Genomic DNA, 26,093 nt, shown 5'->3' on the forward strand with positions numbered 1-26,093 from the left:
TTAAATACAAGTGAGTATTTACTTTTGCAACTAGTGTCCCATACCCAGGAAGTCTTATGTATAAGCAAGTATTTCAAACTTTGAAAAAAATTTAAAAATCCCAACTGTTTTTCATCCCAAGTATTTCAGATAAGAGATACTTAATTTGCACTATTCTATTCTTTCCAATGTCTGCTACCCTAAGCTGGCTATCTGCTAAAGGATACGTGATACAATTACATACAAGAAACATTGTATGTAATTGCTACCGGGTTTTGATCTTTGATCTTGGGCAGTAAAATAAGGCCGTGATAAGCCATGATAAGCTAAATAAAAACAGACCACCCAAAGGAAGTTCGTTACTTTCAACCATTATCACCTGCCAGAGTAGGACTGGGTCATGGATAAGTTTAATGGAGGCTGCGTCACAGAGTTTACCCTGAAGCAATACTTGGTTGCAGGAAGGACCATAAACTAAGATTACCTGAGCACCATCCAGAGGAAATGCCTAACGTTCCAAGTTCCAACCGCTGTAAACAAGATCAACCTGCCAGCACACACTCACCAGGACACCCCTTCACAAATGTCAGCCAATCAGGGGTCCGGAACCTCAGAAACCCCTCACCCCCCACCTTTACTACTATAAAAACTCAACTCTTGAGCTCGAGGTTCTCCGTTTATTCCAATACATTGGACTTGCGGAGAGACCGAGTTTGCAAACTTGCATAAAATAAAGGCTCTTTGCTTTATATACGGGACTCGGTCTCCTTGTTGGTTTGGAGACACTTCGTGGATTTGGGCATAACAACTACATTTTCCTTCTTCCTAGAGTAAAGCTGACTCCAACTATACTGTAACCCAGATATAATCCTTGTTTTCCATAGGTGTCGGGTTGCAAGGATGAGGGAAGAAGGGTTCTTCAGCAACGCCTTAATCAATGATGGCCACTATTTCCATGTCGTGCAACTGCGCTAGTCAGCTAACCACGTGGGTAAGAGGCAGACACACCTAGCAAATTAATTACAGAGCAAAGTGAAGGCCAGATGGGTAACGGTGACTGCACAGTTACGACAACAAACAAACCCAAATATATCAATCAATCAATAAATAAAAAACATATCAGAAGCCGCAGACAGACCTATGTGCCTCTGCTTTCAAGCCCAAGAACCCGTTACCGGATAGATAGCAGAAACACAGGCTTAGAGACATAGGGCGTCTGCTTCCGGCCTCGTGTGCACCCTCAGCCAATGGAAAGGCTTCACGCCACTCCCGCTTCCTCACCCTGGCAACGGGCGAGCGATTACTTCCGGTGTAAGGAGTGCTCTGCGCTGACGCGGGTGAGTGTCCTTCGTTCTCACGCTGTCCGCGTCGCCGCCGCCGCTGAGCCTCGGTCTCCGTGTGGCCCCGCAGGCCCGAGCGGCGTCCTCTCCCGACCGCACGGGACGGCGCCCACGGCGCCACCTGCCTGTCCTGGGGCAGGGGCCCACGGAGTTCCAGGCCCCGAGTCACGGTCACGCGTGGGGCCCGCCAGTTTCCTTGGCTGCGGAGTTTTCGTAGCGCTTCGCGCGCTGTGCAGTCACAGGCTGCAGGGAACTCGCGGTCCCCGGGTCCGCGCAGGACCGGCGATGTGCCACATACCGGTGTCGCGGTGGGGCCAGAGCTTCCCGGAATGTCTTAGAGGCCCGGGTAGAGTCCCGAGGGATGTTAGCATCCAGGGCTGAGGCATCGGAGGCTAGGACGGAGTAGATGAGGCAGCTGGAGAGGCGGGCGAAAACAGTAGCTGGAGGTGTTTTGAAGTACAGGCATGGAGATTCCGAGTTCAACCTAATTCTGCTAGGGAGAGAAAAGAAAGCTTCACTGGGGGCCATTGGACTAAGATCCTTGAAAAATAAGCTAAGGACATTTAGCTCACACACTTGGGCGTTTAATAATTTCCCTTTCTGTTTGTTGTAAATAAACCGTTTTCCTCTCACGACTTCAGAGAGCAGTGGTTATTAGAAAACGTTTGGGAAATGCAGAAATAGTTAGAGATTAGCATAACTGCTAAGGATTTTGTTCTTTCTCATTTCTTAGGTGTTTTAAGCTATGACCTGCAAGTGTGTGAGCCTACAGTTCAAACTAAAAAAAATGCAGTTTGTGTATGTTGTACTCACTGCATGGAGCATGGATAGATTGATTATGCTTTGTCTTTTTTTTTTTTTTAATTTTACGTGTGAATGCATGCATCATAATGTCTGTCTGTGCACCACGTGCGTATCCGTGGAGGCCAGAAGACGGCCTTTAATTTCCTGGAGCTGGAATCATGAATGGTTATAAGCCAGCATGTGGTGCTAGGAACAACTCAAATCCTCTGCAAGAGAAGCAAGTGCTCTTTACTGCTGAGCCATCTTTCCAGCCCTGGTTATGCTTTTTTCGTATTGGGGTGTAACCAAGGCAGTACAAAGTCCATTCTTTTACATTAAGTCTCTCTCTCTCTCTCTCTCTCTCTCTCTCTCTCTCTCTCTCTTTGTGTGTGTGTGTTTAAGGTTTTCAAAAGTTTTGTAGTATTGCCGTTTAGTTCCAGAACGTTTTTATCAGCTTCACCAGAAATCTTGTACCCAATATAGTTAACCCTCCTCCAACGGTCCCCCTCCCCCAACTTCTGATCCGTGGTTCAGTGTGCATCTTCCTGTTTCGTATATTTTAAGTAAATAGAATCATATAACAGGTGTCCTTGTCATGTCTAGTCTCTGAAAGGGTAATGTTTTCAGGGTTTGTCCATGTCTATGCAACAATACGTTTATTCCTTTTTATTTATTATTTATTTTTCCTTGTTTTTCTGGGGATGGACCTCACACATGCTAGGTAAGAATTCTACCACTGACCTACACATAACTCACTCCTTTTTATGGATATGCAGTTGTATTGTTTTGTATTTTGGGCTGTTTGGAATAATTCTACACATCCTCTGACTTTCTGTGTGGATATTGTTTTTAGGGTGTGGTCTTGTGTTTTGAGAACTGAGCAGATCTTTCTGAAGTGGCTCCAGCATATTGAATCCCACAGATTAGGAAGGCCTGCTTCTCTAATGCCTGGCAAACACCTGTTTTGCTTATATGCATCTTAGTGGTATCTCGTTTTGATTTTTATGGTTAGTAATCTTAACCATCTTTCTATGTACTTTTTGATTCTTATATAGTTTTGGAGAATTGTCTAATGTTCAACCAGATTTATCTTTATAATTATGTCCATGCACCACATGTGTGCCTGTTATTAACAGGCCAGAGCTACATAATAGTGCTTCAGATAGAGAGACCCTGTCTTTAAAACCTAACAATCAAAAACCACCACCACAACAAAAAACGTTGATGATTCTAGAGTCACAAATATTTACCCCCGTACAACTTCTGGTAACTCTAAATGTTTTTGTAGTTTCGACTCTTGTTTCTGATGTACTAAAATTTGGCGTATAGTAGCAGAGGGGAGTGCACCTTTACTTTTTGCCTTCTGGCTGTATATTTTTCATCACCTTTGGTGACTTTCCTTTTCCCACTAACTGATTTAGGAATCCATCTTGAAAATCAATTTGCCACAAATAATGTTAGTTATAACCATTCCTTTCTGTTGAACTCTTCGGTTGCACATATGTTCTTAAAATTCCATATTATCATATATTAAGCATAGCATGGATATGTAAAGCTAACCAGGAGTGGTGTCACATGCTGGAATTTCTAGAACTTGGGAGCAGAGGGAGGAGGAGCAGGAATTTTAGGTTAGCCTTGGCTACGTGACACCCAGTCTCACAAAGCAAAACTAATTGTCAACAACAACATAAACCAACCTAAGAAAGACTAAGCTTTTTCTGTTTAAAATTTAGGTAGAAGGAGTGCCCGGAAGTAGAATTACTGGTCAAAGATGAATTTAAATTTGTTTGGAACTCATTTAATGAAGCATTGCAATTTCAGTGTTATGACACTAAAAGCACAAAATACTGTGTTTTATTTTTTTTAAAACGAGAGCTTCTCATCTCATGTTCTTGGTTGGCCTACAACCCTTTATGTAGGCCAGGCTGGCCTTAAACTTGCAGCCATCCTCCTGCCAATGCCTCTCTGAAGAGCCACTGTGGCCAGCTAACAGCATGGTTCTCTATTATCAATTGCAATAGCTTACAGGCTGGATTTCTTCTGTAAAGACATATTTTATTATCAGATAGGTGATTTCTTTCTTTCTTTTTTTTTTTTAAATATTTATTTATTTATTATGTATACAATATTCTGTCTGTGTGTATGCCTGAAGGCCAGAAGAGGGCACCAGACCCCATTACAGATGGTTGTGAGCCACCATGTGGTTGCTGGGAATTGAACTCAGGACCTTTGGAAAAGCAGGCAATGCTCTTAACCTCTGAGCCATCTCTCCAGCCCCAGATAGGTGATTTCTTGACTATCTTCTCCTACACTGCCTTGGAAAGATTAAACAGGACACATGATACTTTTCTAAATTGTTTAATTAAAAAGCATGTCATCTCAAGTGATAGGAAAATTTAAAAATAGTATAATATACTTATATGTGCATTGTATATACATTGTATCATATATATCCATGTGTATACTACATATAATATAAATATAATAATGTATAATGTAATATATAATAAATATATTTGAGGTCAAGGTCAAGATTTATACCATAAATTTGTACCTAGAAAGTCTCTGAAGTAAAAAAAAAAATAATGTTTTATTTTGATTACTAGTGAATTAGCATTTATCTTGGTCTCAGAAATGGTCAAATAAAGTCTCTTTTCAGTGCCTAGTATTTAATAACGCAAGTTCAAATATGGAGGATACTAGAGAAGACAGGATTTCTCAGTTCTCCTTAGAAGTGTATCTGGGATACTGTTAACAATCTGTGTAGACTAGGTCATATGTAGTTTCTGGAGAAATGATACCAACAGTATTGTGTATTTTCAGGCTTTTCATACTTATAGACTCCTTTTCAAAACAGTTACATCCAGCTTAAGGTACCAGTACAGTTTTGTTAGAGACGATTTTTTTAATGAATATTCTTTATTATTGGATTTTTTGTTTTTGTTTTTCTAGACAGGGTTTCTCTGTAGCTTTGGAGCCTGTCCTGGAACTAGCTCTTGGAGACCAGGCTGGCCTCAAACTCATAAAGATAGATCCGCCTGCCTCTGCCTCCCCGAGTGCTGGGATTAAAGATGGGTGTTCAGCTTCTATTTCCTCTTACGTATTATCTCTGTGTGCTGGGATTAAAGCTACCATGCCCAGCTCTTAATCACTGGTGTCATGAGTATGTTATGCTCATACATAAAACGTTTGTATCTTTCTAGATGTTAGAATTTATTTATTTATTATTAGGGAGTGCATTGGCATATTACTTTGCTGTTCGAGTGTTTATTTGCCTACAGGCTACAAACTCTCCGTTAGACTTCAAGGACTGCATAATTGGGTGTGGTAATTCCAGAATTCTGGAGGTAGAGTCAGGCAGGAGTAACAGAAATTCAAGGCCATTGTTGATAACTCTTCAAGGCCTGCAGGGGTACGGTACATTGCTGCCTTCTCTCAAAAACAAACAAACAGAAAATCAAAAAGAAAGAAAAAAAGATTCACAAGTTTTTGTTGCTTCTAATTTGTAAAGTTATATTTGCCTTGAGCCAGCTGTTGCAAACCCAGGTTCTTTGATCCCAATCTTAATTACTCCAATCACTCTGCGTACTGTGCAGTGATGACCACATACTGGAACCCACACTAACACACACATCATCACAGAATGCCAGAATGCGGTAAAGGAGGTGCAGGGAGTTCAGGCAGTTCTCAGAGGCCTTCCTGGAGGCAGAGGTGGAGGCTGAAGCAGATGTAGAGCTGTAGGAGCCAAACAAAGCAGGGCTGCAGGGCCAGAGTTGATCCCAGGCCTCAGGGTTGAGTTGAGCTGCAGAGGTGATGTGTGGAACTGCGGAGGCAGTCGAGGTGAGGTTGTGGGGCTAGATCTGGGCAGACGATAATTTGAGTGGGCCATGTCATCAGTGGGGATTTAGCTTAATCCTCAGAGACAGTCCAGATTCCTTTGCCTGTGGGACCCTTTATACACACACTGGTGGTGAGATGACAGGTTGTTGAGGCTGTTGCTCAAGTGTTAGGATGCCCGGATAAAGGTGTAACACCCTTCCTCAGACTGATGTCTTTGATAAAGTTTTGGCTTGTTTCTGTCTGATAAAGGTTAATATGCCCATGTACTCATACGTCTCCAGTCTGATACGTTTATAGAGGTGTTTCTTTACGTTAAAGAAAAAGTTGATTTTCAGTCTTGTGCCGTGGGTGGTGCTGGACAGATAGCAGTTTCTGTGCACAGTGTGTACAATGAGGAACAGAGTCAATTTGCCTCTGTTTCCTCACTCAAAATGGACAAAATTTGGCTTGTAAAATGGAGTCACCTAGGCCAATGCGTGGCCTGGAAGCCACTGTTTTCTGTCTTGTTGTGACTTAGAGCAGGACACAGCTTCTCCACAAGTGAACACCTCCTTTCCAGGTATGACCATTAGCAGTCTATTATGCCTCCATCAGCGGTCGCTCCCATTGCTTCTCCACCTTTAAGCCACGCGGATGGCTCACTTTCTGTCCACTTAAATTTTTTATAAATGATAGATTGGTGGCCTTCCTTGGTTTCTACTCACTGTTTCTAATGCTTATTTATATTCTACTCTTTGTAATGGCTCACTGATGCTCTGTTTTACAAATATATCACATTTTGTTTTTAATTAATCCATTGTCACTTGATGAGCATTTAAAGTGCTCCCTAATTTTGGCTCCTATGAATAAAATTTGGAAATCTGTGAAGAAGTTAACTTTTATTTATTTTTAAGAAAACTACTTACTGTGTCTGTGTGTGGGGCATGCACTTGCAGTGATCCGCCTGCCTCTGCCTCCTGAGTGCTGGGATTAAAGGTGTGCCCCACCACTGCCTGGTTTAGCTTTAGATTCTTAACTCTCCTTCCCCAGAGTCTCAAATTTTACGATTATAGACATGTGCTGTCATGTCCAGCCTTGGGCATATGATAACACTCTTAACCTTTTTTTTAAAAAAAAAATCTTAAAAACATTTTTATTGTATATGTGCCATGGCACATGTTTGGAGGTTAGAGGGCAAATTTCAGGAGATGGTTCTCTCCTATATCATGGGTTCTGTCTGAGTTTTGAACTCAGATCACAAGGCTTACGTTTCAAGTGCTCTTTTTATTGTCTTAGCCATCTTGCTTTGGGGGATCCATTCCAGGACCTTGTGCATGTTCGGCACACATGCTGTCTCACTTGTTTTCGGCATCTATGTAATCATTAATTCTTTAAGAAAATTTTGTAGAGAATGAGCAAGTTGCCAGTGTTAAGAAATAATGTTCACAATGAATTTTAATATCATTACTGATAGGGAAGTTGTGAAATGTTCATATTTAAATGCATTGTTCAGAAATGAAGGCAATATGAAGATGAGCTATAGAATTCTTTAAAGATTAAAATATTTAAAGTAATTTATGATGTTTATGGGCTTGGATGTAGACGTGCACGGTTAGAGCTTATCCAGCCTAGTGTTCTTAGTTCTCATTGCATAGAACTTTTAATACCTGCACGTCTCTGATCATTAAGAACATTTTGTTGTGGGTATTGCCTCAGAATTGAGCTGAAGCAATAGATGTTTCTCTTGAGCTAATACTTGGTATACGTGTACTACATGTTTCAAATAATGTAATAACAGTGACAAGTATGAAAACATATCACAGAGGTATTTAATGTTAATCAAATGTCATGCCCTACCCCCTGTCTGATCGGCAGAAATCAATGTTTTTCTTTCCTTTTCCAGTTACCTGTAGTTTATGTGTCCCTATAAATTCAAGATTCAGAAAAATTGAAACAAAAATAGCTCCTTTATGAGTCATTGGGCGTGTTTTTCTATATTCTTTTCTGAGGTAGCACTATAAAGATGTCACTTAGAAATCAAAGTAAATTCAGAATATGGCATTTCCTTTGTTATAGCAGTTTTAAAGTGGAATCTTATAGTTTCTGGATCGTGGACTTAGTTCAATAACTAGTGCTTCTATAATATATATAATGTATATATATACACATATATGTTGTATGCATATATATTAAGCTTCTCTAAAGGAACAGATCTGATAGACTATATAGATAACATTCATTACATGTGTACGCCTTAGTTAGGATTTTATTGCTGTGGGGAGACACCATGACCATGGCATTTTTTTTTTTTTTTTTTTTGAGATGAGGTTTCTCTGTGGAACAGTTTTAGCTGTATTGGAACTTGCTCTGTAAACCAGACTGGCCTCAAACTCAGAAAGATCCGCCTGCCTCTGCCTCCTGAGTGCTGGGATTAAAGATGTGCACCACCATGCATGGTGACCATGGCAACTCTTATATAGGAAGACATTTAATTGGGGCTGATTTACACTTTTGGAGGTTTAACCCATTATCATCATGGTGAGAAGCATGGCAGTGTGCAGGCAGACACGGTGCTGGAGAAGGTGCTGAGAGTTCTACATCTCGATCCACAGGCAAGCAGAAGGAGACTTATGTACCATACTAGGTGTAGCTTGACCATATAAGACCTCAAAATCAACCCCCACAATGACACACTCCAACTAGGCCACACCTCCTAATAGTGCTACTCCCCTTGGGCCAAACACTCAAACATGTGAGTCTATTGGGGCTTTTCCTATTTAAACCACCACATTGTGTGTGTATACATCTATCTATCTATCTATCTATCTATCTATCTATCTATCTATCTACCTACCTACCTATCTACATCTATATTCTATATATATTTAAAAGTGGAGCCGGGTGGTGGCGCACGCCTTTAATCCCAGCAGTGGGGAGGCAGAGGCAGGTGGATCTCTGTGAGTCCGAGGCCAGCCTGGTCTACAAGAGTTAGTTCCAGGACAGACTCCAAAGCTACAGAGAAACCCTGCATTGAAAAACCAAATATGTGTGTGTACACACACACACACACACACACACACACACACAGACAGACAATAAATATACATTTCTTAAAAAGAGTCTAACTTTTCGATCAAGGTATTCTGGATATCATTGTATACCCAACTATGGTCTCAAACTTCTCAGTTGATTATTTGTATGCTTTAAAATAGTTTTTAACTAGATGTTTGTTCCATGTCTATAAATCAAGAACTTCTTCATTCCTTCTAATGGCTGCTTTTAATTGAATCGAATTGATTTATCTTTGAACCAGCTTCCAGCTGTGTAACCCTCTTGACCTTTATTTTGCAATCCTCTGTCTCAGCCTTATCGATGCTGGAATTATAGACATATGTCACAATATCTGACCCCTTCCTTTTTTCAATTTAATATGATTGAGTATTTTTTTATATTTATTTATTAATTATGTATACAGTATTCTGTTTGCGTGTATTCCTGCCAGCCAGAAGAGGGCATCAGACCTCATTACAGATGGTTGTGAGCCACCATGTGGATGCTGGGAATTGAACTCAGGACCTTTGGAAGGACAGGCAATGCTCTTAACCGCTGAGACATCTCTCCAGCCCACGATTGAGTATTTTTACTTAACATTGTCATTTAAAAAGTTTTGACCACCCCACTGTCATGTTTTCTTTAAATCTCTTTGTTGCTTTTAAAGTGGTATGTTTAGTCCTAATTTAGAATAAATTCTGACCTCTTTGCTGTTATTAAAATTTAATTGTGTAATGTTTTTGAATTTTTACTCCATAGTGACTAAATTTAAAAGCTTAATGGCATTAGTCACTTGAAAATTGTTTTATTAAATTTTTTGTCTCATTACTTACCTGTGGAGAACTTCCTGCTTTTCATGCTGACAGCTGTTTGAAAGGGTGCTTGTTTAATTTCTTGGGTTAGACATAACTTTGTTAGCATTTATGTTTCATGATTGATTCTTGGTTTAGACATAATTTTGTTAGAATTTATGTTTCATAATTGCACTGAGCAGCATTTAACTGATGATTTTGAGAATTGAAGAATTTTTTGTAAATGGGAACAGTGGTATTACACTCTGTAATCTCAGTACTCACTCAGAAGGCTGTGGCAGTATAGTCATGGAGCAGGGCGTTCAGGCCAGCTTGAGCCATATAGTGAGGTCTTGTGCCAACAAACATTCAAGCTGGCGAGATGGCTCAGCTGGTAATGGTGCTTGCTCTGTAAGGCCAGCAACTAGAGCTTGATTCCCAGAACCCATGTAAGGTGGAAGGAGACAACTGACTCCGCAGTGTTGTCCTCTGACTGCTACCTCCACAATATGTACGCATGTAATACCGAATAAAAATTTAAAAATACCTCACATGTAAGTATGAATTTGTTGCTTTCTTTAAATAGAAAGCTAGACTTTATCTTAGTTTAGTGTGCCAGTGGTGCTTGTAATTTCAAATGTCCCAGAGATTGGCTGGTGTGCAGGGAAAATAAAGTGATAGTCACGCTATGTTGAGGTTACTTCAGTATGGGCAACACAAAGACAACATTTGGACTAGGTGGAGTTTTTTTTTTGGAGAGTTCCCCCCCCCCCCTTTTAAGGATCTAACTATGTAGTCCTGGGTAGGCTAGAACTGTCTATATATAACTTGCTATATATACATATGCATATACATACACACACACACACACACACACACACACACACATATATATATATAATGATAGATAGACAGACAGACAGACTGACCAGGCTAGCCTCAAAGTCAGTGATCCCCCTGCTTCTGACTCTCCAGAGCTCTGGTAAAGGCGTGTGTTGCCACACTCAGCCCAGATGAGATCTTTTTATAGTAAGTTCTTTTGTTTATATGTCTTCAGACAAGTACTGTCACTGGAGATGGATATAAATTGTAAACATGTTATGTTACTGTTATCCAATTCAATAATTTAAAAAATAATCTATTTTAAAAAATATGTGTATGACTTTTTGTAAGTAGTGTGTATGCTGGTAGAAAGAAACAGAGGTAATCTTTTCCTTTTTTCCCCTAGGGTAACTCTTTTTATAGTTGCTGTTGCATGGAAGGATGCTCTTTTCCTGATAGAAGATGATAATCTTGGAGAATGACCATGGAGAAGGGGATGAGTTCTGGAGAAGGACTGCCTTCCCGAGCACTTCAGGCATCCGCCGCTCAAGTCACAGTCAAGGAACCGGAAACAAGGCAGCCTTGTGAGGAGAAACGAGGGGGCTTTGTGCTGGTACATGCAGGTGAGACCTTGTGGGGGAGGTGGAGTAGCAACCAAAAAGGATGTTTTCCATTTCTTGCTGTGAAAAACACCAAAGACTGCATTTTGTATATCTGACAAAGAGGCTTGGAACCAAAGAACCTGTTAGATGTTATTCTGTATCTTGGTTGGAATGTTTTACAGTGGTACTTCTACCTACAGCTTCCTTATTTCCCCTCTTTTACTTACCTTATATAGTACATATGTTTGGATCAGTCATGTTAAAACCAAAGTAATTTTAAATATTTATTATTTTGTTTATTCTGTTTTCCCACCACACTCCAATCTTGTACAATGAGAGTTGAGGGGGGCTGGAGAAATTGCTCAGTGGTTAAGAACTATTGCTGCTCTCAGAGGATCTGACTTCAGTTCCTGGCAGCCACACACAGCGTTTAGAACCTCCTGTAACTGCAGCTGCACAGCATCTGATGCCTTTGGTACTCATGGGCACCTTCACATACATGACATACATAAACATGTGTGCATGCAGGCACACCTTCACACACCCACAAAGATAAAATCAGGATCTTTAAAAAAAGAAAGAAGAGGCAAGATGAGGCAAATTTATGGAAATACGTGTACTTTTACTCAGTTAACAGTAGACCTGGGACTCCTAACTCCTGCTTCTGAATCTCTGGTTCATTATCATCTTGACTGTACCTTTTTAGGACTACATCCATAATACCAGTAAGTAACTGTCTTTAAAATTATTGGTAAACTGTGCAAGAATCATCTGAAACTTGGACAAGTAGTAACAGCTTTAGATTTGGAAAACATTGCTTTTGTTGACTGTTGTGATTCTTTTCTTCCTTTCAGACACACTCTTGATGGTAACGGCACCCAGCTAAAGACTGTGCTAGAGATCAGAACGAGTAGGGATCAGTCTGGGTGATGGCAGAAAGTGGTGATCATGGGCAACCTCTGCTCCTCCCTTCAGAGTACCAACCAGGCCTGATCCTGCTAGGTTCTGAGATAGCTAAGATCGGGTCAGTTCAGGGTGCATGGCCACAGACACATCCTCATTTTTTTTTTTTTTTTTTTTGACACAGGATTCTCTGTGTAACAGTCCTGCCTATCCAGAAACTTGCTTTGTAGACGAGACTGACCTCAAACTCACAGAGATCCACCTGCCACTCCCTCCAAGTGCTGGGATTAAAGGCATGTACTACCATTGCCCAGCTACACCCTCCGTATCTAAATTATTGGAAAGTCAAACAGATTGTTGATTACAATCAAGTCTATATTTTTACTTTTTTTTTTTTTAAGATTTATTTATTTATTATGCATACAGTGTTCTGTCTCTCTGTATGGTTGCAGGCCAGAAGAGGGCACCAGATCTCATTACAGATGGTTGTGAGACATCATGTGGTTACTGGGAATTGAACTCAGGTCCTCTGAAAGAGCAGCCAGCACTCTTAACCTCTGAGCCATCTCTCTAGCCCCTATTTTTACTTTTTTAAAGGGTTAAAGATTACATTTCTCACAAAATATATAGCTGTTTTGTTCAGCATTAGACTTACCAACATTTAGTCATTTGATTAGTATAGTTTTTACCTAGCTATTGGCTAACCTGATCCTGACAATAGAGTCAGCTCTCTATGGGGGCACATTACAATTCCAGCACTTGGGACATTGTGGTGGGAGAAATACCATGAGTTTGAGATCAGTCTGGGCTACATAAAGAATTCCTGGCCACCTGAGTTACCCTGAAGAATCCAGTCCAAACCAACTAACTAACCACCCCACCAATCAACCAACCAACTGACTGACGAACCAACCAGAAAAAAAAAGCCAAAACAAAATAGCCCCTTTAAATTTTTGAAGAAATATTTATTTTTTAAATATGTGCATGTGAATATAGGTGCTCACAGAGGCCCAGGAGAGGGTGTTAGATCCTTTGGAGCAAAAGTTACAGGTAGATATCATCTGTCTAGCAAGTGTGGGAGCTGGGAACTGAGCTGGGGTTCTCTGCAAGAGCAGTACATGCTCTTAACCACTGAGCCGGGCTGGAGAGATAGCTCAGTGGTTAAGAGCACTGACTGCTCTTCCAGAGGTCCTGAGTTCAATTCCCAGTAACCACATGGTGGCTCACAGCCATCTATAATGAGACCTGGCGCCCCCTTCTGGCTTGCGGGTACACATGGAAGGAATGCTATACACATAATATAATAAATAAATAAATATTAAAAAAAAAACCAAAAAAACCCCCACTGAGCCGTCTCTCCAAATCCATCCTTTAAAGTTGAAAAGCAGAGTCTTATTTCTATGTAGTGAATTTCGGTGTTACTTGTAGTAGAGAAATCATAGCTCGCACAGTGCGAGCACAGTAGTGCAATAGTTTTTACTGTGTCCCATTGCTTGGGAGTGCTCTGAGTGCTGAGCCTGTCTTTCCTTTGTCAAACAGGGATATGAGCAAGTATTAACCAGATTCTAAAGATTAATTGGGGCCACATTGAGCCCTTTTCTTTATTCTGCTCAGAAGAATTTGCATACTAAACTTTTTGCCAGTAATATTCCCGCCTTACCAAATATTGCTGAAAGATTGGGATCCCTGAGATGGAATACAGCAGACCTAGGATCACATGCTTCACCCCATAGGACTGCATTCGTTAGTGTGGACTGCGTATAGGCAGCATCCCTGATAGTCTATTGGTAATGCCTGCTTGATCTTAACTTTAAACATTTATTCTTTGAAAATTTTATATATGTATACGATGAATCTTGATCATCTTTCCTACGTAGAGTCCTTCCCTCCAGCTTTCCTCAGCCCCTCCCCAGCACATCTCCCTTCCAACTTCCTGTTTTATTTTTTTCTTTTTAAACAACTGAGTCCAGTTATTGTTGCCCACATATGCAAGGATGTAGAGTCCTCTGCTGGGCTTTGGGCAGCCTTCTAGTGGCCATCACCCTAAAGAAAAATAACTCTCAATTCCTCAACAGGCATTAGGAGCCCCACCCATTTCCATGTTGGATATATTCTTTTAAAGATAGTTTGATCTTGTGTGTCTTGTATAACTAGTTATAACTAGGTGCTATGAGTTTTTGTTTAGTAGCCACATGAAAACAGCATTTCTTCCATCCTCAGGTCCTTCCATTCTTTCTGCTCCTTCTCTGTTCTCTGAGCCTTGCAGGGGGCTAGGAGTGGTGGTTAATGTGCATGTTGCATTTGTATCTGAGCACTCATAGTTACTTATTTTCAGCACTTTGGACAGTTATGAGTCTGCAGTAGCCAGTATCTTCTTTAGTAAAAAGATTGTCTGACAAAGATTGAGAACAGCACACATTTAATGGATAAATATTTAGAGAGCAATTTGACAAAATGGCCATTTAGCAAAGCAACATTGATAGGTTCTCCTGTAGAGCCTATAACCTTCCTGACCATGCATTTTGACTGAGAATAGTGCCTGGCATGAAATCCCTCCTGTGCAGCAGACCTCAGATCTAATCACGAGAGTGGTTGGTTATAACTATGGGCAGTCTTATTGCTGTTGCACCAGTGGGTCCATCATGCCCCCTGGGTTTGTATTGTAGTGTTCAGGGTACAGAACACCGTTGATGTCTCCTCTCCTCTAGTACATTCTAGCATTATGAAAGCTAGCTAGCGGGGAGTTTCCTGATCAGTTTGATTGATTTCTATGTCCTGTAACTGAAGTACGAGGTGTCTTCAGCACTTAGGTATTACTCTGTACTTATGGTGGGCAGTCGGGAGCAAAGGCAGTAGCCTATATTGTTTTTGGTACTTCTGGGAACTTCTTGGCCAATAATTCATAGGGAGTTGACCTGTGCATGAAACAGATATTTAATAACCCATCATTTGGAAACAGTCTGCTCATCCATGTAGGGTACTGACATCTAAACTTTTTTTTTAAAGAAAAACTAAATATAATTAGCTTACCAAAGGATGTGGTTTAATAATGCTTCTCCATAGGTTGTTAGTTTTGGTTAGACCTACCCCCTGTACTCCTTTCCTCAACCACTGCCCCCTTCTTCTCTTCAGCCTTTAGCTCCTTGTACTACCCCCTCCCATGTTCTTCGTATCATATGTGTTCTGCTATCTCTTACTATTATTTTTACTTGAGTTGCAAGATCATGTGGCTTCTTTATTCTTTATGCACAATGCACACTTCATTTTTGTTAGCACTTTCATGTCTCCTTGTTTCTCAGTCCTCTTTACTCCACTGTCCGCTTGAAACCTCTCTGCATTCAGCATTCCACCTCTGAATTTCATTTCCCTTGTATTTTGGTGTCCTCCCCCCTGAATGAGTTCTCCAGGGTAAACGCACGAAACAAAAGATTTGAAGGAATGGTCTTTATATGAGAGGAACATGCAATGTTTGTCTTTGGGCCTGGTGACCTCACTCAGTATTTTTTTCAGTTCTATTCATTTGCCTGCAAATTTCATGATTTGGTTTTTCTTTACAACTGGGTAATATTTCATTGTGTATATGTACCACATTTTCCTTATCCATTTGCCAGTTTTTGGATATCTAAGTTGATTCCATTCCTAGCTGGTGTGAATAGAATGTCAATGACTATGGATATGCAAGTCTCTGCTGTAAGATATATAGTCCTTTTGGGTATGAATATCCAGGAGTGGTACACCTGGGTCATATGGTTCTGTTTTCAAATACTTGATTATTTTTCCTCTGTAGATCATGGCGTCAAAAGAGAGCTGTGAAGATAGGTTTGACCAAGACTGATAGTGACTCTATGAGCTTTTAGCTTTCTCTGAAAGAGAAACTTTTTGAGCCTTAGGGACTCTAGTTGCTTAACCATTGTTTCTGTTGTCCGAGGTCCTTGTAACACTGTTTATGGGTCAGTTTTTTCTCAGCCTTGAGAAAAGTTGTGTTATGTTTTCACTAGATCCACAGGAGAGTTGGGAGATTAGACATGTAACTTTAACCTTCCTTAGCTTTGACCTCTATGGAATCTACTGAATGAGGAGAGTCATACTAAAGAACTTTAATAAGAACATAAGCCATCAAGAGTTTAACGTTCTTGTTTTTCTTCCTTTTGTTCCCCTTTCTCCTTGTACTCCCATCCCTAGCTTGACCCTCTTAATTAAAAATAAGGATCTGGAGAGATGGCTCAGACTTTAAGAGCACAGACTGATATTCTAGAGGACAGGAGTTCAATTTCCAGCACGTACATCGTAGTTAACAATTGCCTGTAACTTCAGTTCAGGGGATCCAGCGCCCTCTTCTGGCCTCTGTGGACACTGCATGCAAGTGGTGCATAGACTTACACATAAAATAAAGACACATAAATCTTAAAAAGCATCAGAAAGCATTTGCTTTTGAAGAGGACTCAAGTTCACATCTGAGCATTGATGTTGGGCTGCTCACAAATACAAGTACCTCTAGCTCCAAAGAATGGAATACTTTTCTTCTGTTTTCCTTGGACACTTGTGTAAATATGCACATATAGACAGACACACAGAATTAAAAGTAATAAAAATAATTTTTAAAAATTTACTTACGTATTGTGTGTGTGTGAGAGAGAGATAGAGACAGAGACAGAGACAGAGACTGAGAGAGATACATGTGTGCACTCGTGGAGACCAAAAGAGGACATTGGATTTCGTGGAGCTGGAGTTGGGTAGTTGGTTGTGAGCTGCCTGATATGGGTCCTGAGAACTGAATGGGGTTTCTTTGGAAGAATGGCAGGTGCTCTTAACCACTGAGCTGTCTCTCTAGTTCCAAGGATAAATTTCCTTAAGGAAACTAGTTTATTTGGAGCCAAACTTTTAAGTAACTGTCTGTAGGATTTTTGGAGAATTCTTGAGAATTTTAGATTCTAAATAGTAATTTCCCAAATTAAAAGATCACTAGAGAGGGACTTCAAGGTTCTTAATTCCTGGCACCCCTGCTTTATCAATTCCATACCAAAGGAACTCCTGAGTTTAGTATTTTTTAAGTTAAAAACCACATCTATCTATCTATCTATCTATCTATCTATCTATCTATCTATCTATCTGTCTGTCTGTCTCTATCTCTCTATCATCTATATCTATCTGTCTCTATCTCTTTCTCTATATCTATCTATCTATCATTATCTATCTATCTATCTATCATCCATCTCCCATCTCTTTATCTCTCTGTATCTATCTATCTATCTATCTATCTATCTATCTATCTATCTATCTAATCTATCTTCTATATCATCTATCTGTCTGTCTGTTTGTCTCTCTGTCTCTATCTCTCTTTCTCTATCATCTATATCGATCTATCTATATCTATCCATCTCTCTATATCTATCTATCTATCTATCTATCTATCTATCTATCTATCTATCTATCTATCATATCTACTATATCATCTATCTATCTGTCTGTTTGTCTCTCTGTCTCTATCTCTCTTTCTCTATCATCTATATAGATCTATCTATCTATCCATCCATCTCTCTATCTCTATCTATCTATCTATCTATCTATCTATCTATCTATCTATCTTATCTTCTATATCATCTATCTTATCTTCTATATCATCATCTATCTATCTATCTATCTATCTATCTATCTATCTATCTATCTATCATCTTGTCTGTCTGTCCATCTAATGTGTGTGGTGGTGGGGGAGAATAACTTGTGGAAGTTGGCTTTCTCTTTTTGTCTTATAGGCCCCTGGAATAGAACTTAGGTTGTCTGGTTTGCTGCAGGTATCTCTAATCTTGGTAGAGGTTCTTGAAAGGGGGTGGGGAGTGATCATGGGAAGGATCTTTAAGGACACATGCTCTTCTTAGGAGCTCTGACAGGAAACTTTTTTGAATAAGGATAGCAACTGTATGCTATGGGAGCAAATTTTGCTCCTTCAGCCAACAGCCTTTAAGATACCAGCCCACTTGGGCATGGTCTCTTAAACTGTTAAAGCAGCTGTAAAAGCAGCTGTAAAAGCAGCTGTAAACATGCACCCTCTCTCTTGCTTCCGCCCCCCCCCCGTTTCCCCTTAAATAAATAACTCTTTTATTATTCATAATTCTGAACTGATGTGGGATTGTTTTGTGATTTATGTCATCAACTGTAGAGTCTAGAATCCCGTACAGCCAAGGCCCTGGGACTGCATGTGTGGGCTGCTTTCCTAGTTGGTGGAGCCACTGGTAGTTTAGCAGTTACTAACATTTTTTTGTTCTTTGTTTGTTTTTTTACTGTAGGTGCAGGTTATCATTCAGAATCCAAAGCCAAGGAATATAAACATGTATGCAAACGAGCTTGTCAGAAGGTATGAGCAGCATGTGTGTAATGCCTGTGATTCTGCATATGAAGCTTCACCTTGAGATTGAGAGTTTTACTTTTCATTTCCAGTGAAGTTTGGCTGGATCCCAAAGTTATTGTACTCATATTTGTAGGACTTTAGTCCTCAGTTTCTAGTTTGATCAGTGTTTTTAATTCTTTGAATGATGTTTAGCTTTCTCCTCTCCTTCCCCAGATTGAAGTCTGTACCTTTATAGTTATGGGCACATAAAACCATATCCTTTTAAATATTACTACATGACTGAATTCTATGGAAAGGTGGGGAAAACTTCCTCTTAAGTAGTTTATTGTCTTTCTTCCTTTCTTTAAAAAATAATTTTTTGAGAATTTATATATGTATGTATGTATGTATTTTATTTTATTTATTTTTTATTTTTTTATTTTTTTTGAGACAGGATCTCATTTTGTAGCTCTGGCTGGCCTGGAATTCACTTGCCTTTGCCTTCCTGTGAATAAATACTTTTCTTGATGTCTCAGTGTCAGCAGGTCACACACCCTGCTCTGCTTTCAAGTATGGAGTGGAAATGCTGACCGATTTTTACTCTGAGTTTCTCGCACTTTTAAGTCTTTGCAAAGCTTATGATAGGTTTGCCGAGCTGGTTTTACAGTGAATAATTTCTCCTCTTGGTTCCGCAGGCAATTGAGAAGCTGCAGGCTGGTGCTCTTGCGACAGATGCAGTGACTGCAGCTCTGGTGGAGCTTGAGGTATTTCTTCTCTCTTTTCATGTTTTATTTAAAATATTTGAATTTATGTTCCTTATTTTTAAATGGCATGAAAATGCTGAGTTAGCCATATGTCATGTAACCAGTGTTTCCCACCAATATTACCAAGGCAATATAAAGGATTTTGAAACTGAAAGGATGGTTTTTAAAGATTATTTTCATTGGTGACTTTTCCTGAGTTAAAAAAAAAATTGTTAATTCCTTCTTCCTCTTGTTTTTGTAGGATTCATGGTTATAAAAGTTATTGGTGATAGTTATTTTTAGTAGGACAGTTTTTGAAGTTCACATCCCCAAAATGAGATATATCTTTAACAACACATGATGTCAGCTCTCTAGCAGTGTCAAAAGTGGAAAGAAGTTTTTTTTTTTTAAATTTATTTATTTATTTATTTAAGATTTCTGTCTCTTCCCCACCACCACCTCCCATATCCCTCCCCCTCCCCCAATCAACTCCCCCTCTCTCATCAGCCCGAAGAGCAGACCAGGTTCAAGACAGGGTTTCTCCGTAGCTTTTGGTTCCTGTCCTGGAACTAGCTCTTGTAGACCAGGCTGGCCTCGAACTCACAGAGATCCACCTGCCTCTGCCTCCCGAGTGCTGGGATTAAAGGCGTGCGCCGCCACCGCCCGGCTCTAAAGACAAGTTTTATCACAAACGTAGCAGATAAAATCCTGAAGCTATATGTGTGTGTTTTGTGAGAGTGCCCTTGTTCCTCTGGGATTTTCAGGACCTTTCCAGGTTTACAGTTCAGTGGGATTTTCAGGACTGGTCCAGGTTTATAGTGGGCACTGAGCTGTGTTGCGGAGGCTCTTGGTGTCCACAGTGAGGGACTCCCAGTCTCTCTGACTCTGGAGTACTGATGAGTTTGAGGCTTGAAAAGACTGCAGGGTGGCGAGGATGGGTTTGTTAGTGAGCTGACCAGATCATAGAGATGACTGTTTCACTGGATCTGAAGACGTCGTGGGAGGGAAGTGAAGACATGGGGATGAGCAGCGATGAGTGTGAAGGAGGAGATGTGAGGTAAAGTAGTCATTCCCAAGCTGACAGTTGTGGGCTTTTGCTTAGCCTTTGATATCAGGGAAAGTAGCTAGGGAGTTGATGAAAGTCCTGGCCATGTTTTCTGTACACTCTCTCTCGTTTAACTGTAGAGCTGCACTTTGAATTATTGCTTTGTACATTTTAACCAACATTTGTAACATATCATGCTAACACAATCAAGGCAGGTTGGAAGTGTGTGTTCGTGTGTGTGTGTGTGTGTGTTGTATGATTATTAGTTCTATTGACGTTTGGCCTCTGAAACATCTGATGTTGGGATTTGTTGGCGCTTGCCTATTGGGACCTAGCGTATCATTCATAGCAGAATGACACTGGGTGTATTAGAGCCTGCCCTTAACTCAGTTCTATCTGTAATAGAATGAAAATAATTCCTGCTTACAGAATTATGAAGATTACTATATGTCAATCACTTAGAGTGCTCTATAGGTTATAGTAAAAGCTGTTATGATGTGTTCTACAACCATCAACGACTGTTACTTTGTAAAGAGTTTTAGATGTTCTCGATTAAAGACGGTAAGTGACATGAGAAAGGAGGTTATTGTATTTACTGCTAAATCTTCCTTTATTTATCCCTTTGTAGGGATATCCCTTTGTGTTGTCCCTTTGTAGAAGGTGATGTCACAATTTTCATTTTGTGGAGTCAGTATAGGTCTGGGGGGAAGCTTAAAGAGTAATGCAGAAATATGGTATTATGGCAGTCATGAACAGAAAATTATATAAAATTAGTTTCAAAACACTTTAGAGTAACTTTAATTTTGTAAGTTAAAGCTATATCATATTGAATATTTGTTTCTATTTCTCCCTGCTTTTGTAAATAATTACTTATTTATAGTGAAGAAAAATACTTTTTGGGACCTCATTATGGTGATATATGCCTATAATCTAAACATTCCCTAGGCTGGGCATGTTTGAGGCTAGCCTGGGCTACTTAGTGAGACCTTAACAGCTGCAAACTCACAAGCAACAAAATCCATTCTGGACTAATGAGTTATTCATAAATAAGTGAAATTTATAGTATTTAAAATTTTTTAAGATGTTTTATTTTATTTTTTATTTTATTTGGTTTTTTTGAGACAGGGTTTCTCTGTGGCTTTGGAGCCTGTCCTGGAACTAGCTCTGTAGACCCGGCTGGTCTCGAACTCACAGAGATCCGCCTGCCTTTGCCTCCCGAGTGATGATGTTTCATTTTTATTTTATGTGTATGAGTGTTTTGTCTACAGGTAGCCTTCCTTTCTCGGATTCCTGAGTACTGGGATTATAGATAGGAGAAGGCTAATCCTGGGTTTGAACCTGACACCTGGCAAGAGAGGACTTCAGCTGACGAATTGCTTTCATCAGAAAGGGCTATGGGTGTGTGTCTGAGGCATTTTAATTATTAATTGATGTAGGAGACCCAGCCCATTATGTGTGATACTAGACGGAGCAGGTGGGCCTGGGTTGCAGGAGAAAACAGGCTAGTGTCCTGTTGGTCTCTGCTTCAGTTCCCACGTCAGATTTCTGCCCTGGCTTCCCGCAGTGGTGAACTGTGACCTGAAAGTTGTAAGACAAAATAAACCCTTTCCTTCCCAAATTTCTTTTTGTTAATTCCACTGGTTTGAGACCACTACCACAATTTAAAGCTACATTTATAGCAAGCTTTAATTAAATACTGGCCAAGTGGATGGGCTCTTACCAGGTCCATCTCCAGGTTTCCAGAAGATGGCCCTGAATCAAGTTTTGCAGCATCTTAAGTATTTCCCTTAGATCCAGTCAGGGACAAGCATGCGTCTGGACATTCCTTCAGCCTACATCCAGTCAGGGACAAGTGTGAACCTCTTGCCCACATGTGATCCAACATATTCGGTGCAGATGGGTCAAACAAACTTGTTTATGGGAGTGGAAACATGTTGCTTGTTATATCCCATAAACAATAGCATCCAGCATTTGAGGAACTGTTTTTTGGAAGGGGCTTGCAGATCAGAGGCATTTTGCTTCATGGATCCCTACGGCATAGTGATTAAAACTTAAAATGTAACTTTGATTTTCACATTTTCCATTGTGTTTATCATATTAATAAGGAAGCTAGCTAGGATTAGGTGTCGTATATCTTTTATTGAAGTGCATGCGCATAGTTTAAATGTCAACTGGGATGATTTTCCTGTATTTTAAGAATTATGTGGTCATTTCCTTTACTGTTCCCTGGAATCTGTCCATCTTAAGTGTTTGAAATATATTAAACCCAGGATAGGTTTTCTTCTAAAGAGTTCAGTTGAAGCTATTATTGTAATATTGAAACTATTATTGTAACTATTGAAACTATTATTGTTATAGTTTGGATTAATGGAAAGAATAAAAAAATTGGATTATGTTTTCTCTGTTTAGATGAATATGTCATCCTAAGTCCTTTGAACATTCTGAGATGAGAAAAATCACAGGAACTCTGATTTATATTGTTTTACATTCAAGGGTAACATCCACCGTCAAGTTTAGTCATCCCCTCATTCACGTCTCATCCTAGATGTGCCTTTTCCTTTGGATTTAGAAAGATGTGTTTTTTTGGTGTTGTGAGAGGAGATAAGGTCTTTCTATAGTAGTTTAGGCTGTCGTTGACTTTATAATCTTCCTGCTTCAGACACCCAAGAATTGGAATCACAGATATATAGCATCAAGCCTGATTCACTCCAGAGGGTGGGAGGGTTTGTGCACCTGTGTGTTTGTGTGTGTGAATGTGTGTGAGTGTTTTGGTTTTTCAACACAGGGTTTCTCTGTGTAGCTTTGTCTGTCTTGGAACTTGATTTGTAGACCAGGCTAGCCTCACAGAGATCTGCCTGTCTCTGCCTCTTGAGTGCTGGAATTAAAGGCGTGCCCCACCACACCCAGTTGTGTTTATCTTTTTAAAAATTAAGGTTTTTCTTAATTAGAAGTATTAGTATTAGTATTTTTATTTGAGACAGTATCTCTCTGTTTAATTCTGGCTATTCTGAACTCACTGTGTAGAGCAGGATGGCCTCACAGAGATCCTTCTGTGTCAGCCTAAAGTTAAGTTTTTTAAAAAGTATTTTTTTCAGATATATTTTTGCTTTTGTAGTGCAGGCTGGCTTGATTTATAATTCTTCAGATTTCACAGCCTTAGTGCTGGTATTATCTTTTATTTTTTTTTTCAAATTTATTTTTGTGGGTTTTTTGAGACACAGTCTAGCCCTGGCTGTCCTGGTACCTGCTATGTAGATCAGGCTGACCTCAAACTCACAGAGGTCTGCCTCTCTCTAGGCTGACTCTTCCCTTCCCAATGATGGGATTAAAGGCTTGTACTACCACACCTGGCTAGTTACATACTTTTTGATTAAATAAATTATATAATTTAAATAAATTGTCTGTTGTTTTTTCTTTGCCAGATACTAGAATTGGTATGAATTCCTTGAGCACACTCCTAAACACAGACTGAAGTAACTGAAATGAACTGGTTTAATGATTCTTACTGGCTAAAAAGGGTATTTAGCCTTGTGTTTAAGAAAGTGTGATCATTTGTGTTTTTCCAAATAGTGAGTGTTTAAATACCAGTATCAACTTTATACAGTAGAGGAGGACGAGACAGGTGAAACAAAAGGGACTTTTCACATGCACCTTCCCCTCCTTGGCACACCCTCTTACATTCCTTCCTCCTTCTCCTCCCTCCTCCTCCTCCTCCTCCTCCTCCTCCTCCTCTTCCTCCTCCTCCTCCTCCTCCTCCTCCTCTTCCTCCTCCTCCTCCTCCTCCTCCTCCTCCCTCCTCCCTCCTCCCTCCTCCTCCTCCTCCTCCTCCTAATGTAACAAGGGCTGGATTCAGACTTGCTACATAGTTACAGCTGGTTTTTGATCTTGATTCTACTTCCTCAGTACTGCTTTTACAGGCATGTGCCATTGTGCTTCGGTTCTTCTTTTAAACCCTTTGTAATTGATTGCTTTGGTTAGCACACAAAGAAGCAGGTTTTACTGTGACATTTCTTTATTTATTTCAGTGGTTTGGTCTGGACCCAGTGTTTCTAGGTTTTTAGAGTGTTATACAAAGAATTGAAAATAAGGGCTCACAAAGACTTGTAAGAGAAGCAAGATAATTTTATTTGGATTAAAGAGAGGTACACTATCAAGACTGACGGACCACATGAATAAAGAGACTCAAGGACTCTAGGCTACAGCATTGGGTCACTATTTGTGGTGTCAAAGGGGAGTAACTAGTTACTTAGGGGGCATAGTTAGGGTGTTTCTCTATCTTGCTTGATAGCTTAGGTTATTTAATCATTTTTCTGTTGTGTGTGTTCCTCTGTACAATGCATTTGATTTTAGTCCTGTGCCTGCCCATAAGAATAAGAAGACAAAATAGGGTTAATGAGGACACAGTTTTTGCCTTACTCTCATGCATCCAAAACCATCTCAGGCTACACTGGCCCTTCTATTCTTTATACCTGGGTATGTTGACAGTATATTTAGATAGAAATTGTCTAACTCTAATGGTTACTAAAGGTTTCTAGATGCATTGTTTGGAGAGAGATGTGTGTTTACAGTACCGGCAGGTAGGCGAACTAGACTTCTAAATGCATATAAAAACAGAGGTATGTGTGTGCATAACCCAAAATCAAATAGGGGTCCCAGCATACTAAACTATATTCTATGCTTGCTTGCCTCAATTATAATCACTCCCGTTTCTTCCTTTATTTGTTTATATATGTGTACCAATAACAATTAATGAAAAAGAGACTATGAATTTGAAAAGAGGGATGGACTTGAGGAATTGGAGGAAAAGGAAAGAGAAAATGATGTAATATATCTTAATTTAAAATAAAAATTAAATAAAAAGTAGTGCTAAGACTAACTTAAATTTCATATTACAAAGATAAATTACACGGGCTCTTTTGTTGAACACATTCTGTTTGGCTGGGAATACTGATCAGTGCTGGAGCACATATGTAGTTTGCACAAGGTCCTCATTTGATCCTCAGCACCACAGCAAAACCAGAAACTATGCGGACCAAGTAAGAAAGCCAAGCAGCTTAAGAAAGTAGCCAAAATATTCTGTTTAAGCTACATGATGCTTTAGTTTTCTGGCTAACTTGATTTATCTGTAAAAGCTTCCTAGAAGAAGGAAAGATCTGAAACTGATTTTTTGTTTAAATCAGTGGTTCTCAGCCTATGGGTCACAACCTCATAGGGGTTGTGATCTTTTCACTAGGGTCACATAAGACCACCAGAAAACACAGTTATGTACATTACAATTCATCACAATAGCAAAATTACAGTAATGAAGTGACAATGAAATAATTATATGGTTGGGAGCTCACTACAATATGAGGGACTGTATTAAAAGGGTCACAGCATTAGAAAGATTGAGAATCACTGGATTAAGTCCTTTATGGAGAATACATTTGGCACAGTTTCTTGCCTTTGAATCTTTGTTCAGTTCAGTGGATTGCTTGCTTAGAAACATGAAGTTCTTTATGACATGATTTCCTATCAAGATGGCTGGTATTTTGAGGTAAAGAAGAAAGTAGATATTTGCATCACTATATTGTGTTACTATATTTAAAACTTTTATACATTTGTGTGTGTCTTTATATCCTCTTGTGCTAGGAACCAATGACATGCACCTGTAGGAACTTGAGAATTCCATTCACTTTTGAGTAGTCTATTGTTGGGAGATCCCATACCAGGCATCTGTTCGCCTGTAGGAGTTGGCCACACTCCTTTCTTCGGGCATTGTACATTTCTGACTGAAATTATCTATGTGTCTCAGGTGTTGGAGAAATAAAGTACCTGCAGCCTACTGATGCTTGAAATGTGTAGTGGTCATGAAGATGGTGTGGCTTGTAGTTAGTGTATGGCATACCCG

General features: G+C 39.8%; 1 protein-coding gene across 6 annotated transcripts in view; it reads left to right on the plus strand.

Annotated features, from left to right (window-relative positions):
• Positions 1 to 1,290: 1,290 nt before the first annotated feature.
• The window catches only part of Tasp1 (taspase 1), a 231,598-nt gene continuing 206,795 nt past the window's right edge, over positions 1,291 to 26,093 (plus strand). For 4 of the 6 annotated variants that reach the window (XR_005976046.1, XM_041670827.1, XM_041670829.1 and 1 more), the window contains exons 1-4: positions 1,291 to 1,316; positions 10,992 to 11,208; positions 18,375 to 18,442; positions 19,111 to 19,179. Coding sequence is in view for 4 of the 6 variants with exons in the window: in XM_041670827.1 (XP_041526761.1) it covers positions 11,064 to 11,208; positions 18,375 to 18,442; positions 19,111 to 19,179 (282 nt within the window). In the remaining 2 variants the exon portion in view is untranslated. Of the gene's footprint in view, positions 1,317 to 2,806; positions 3,110 to 10,991; positions 11,209 to 18,374; positions 18,443 to 19,110; positions 19,180 to 26,093 lie in introns of those variants that run through there. The other 2 variants (XM_041670828.1, XM_041670832.1) reach the window with 2 other exon arrangements.

The sequence above is a fragment of the Microtus oregoni genome, unplaced genomic scaffold (assembly GCF_018167655.1).
Source record: "Microtus oregoni isolate MIOR12 unplaced genomic scaffold, Mior012 000020F_ref0000438, whole genome shotgun sequence".
Taxonomy (NCBI): Eukaryota; Metazoa; Chordata; class Mammalia; order Rodentia; family Cricetidae; genus Microtus; species Microtus oregoni.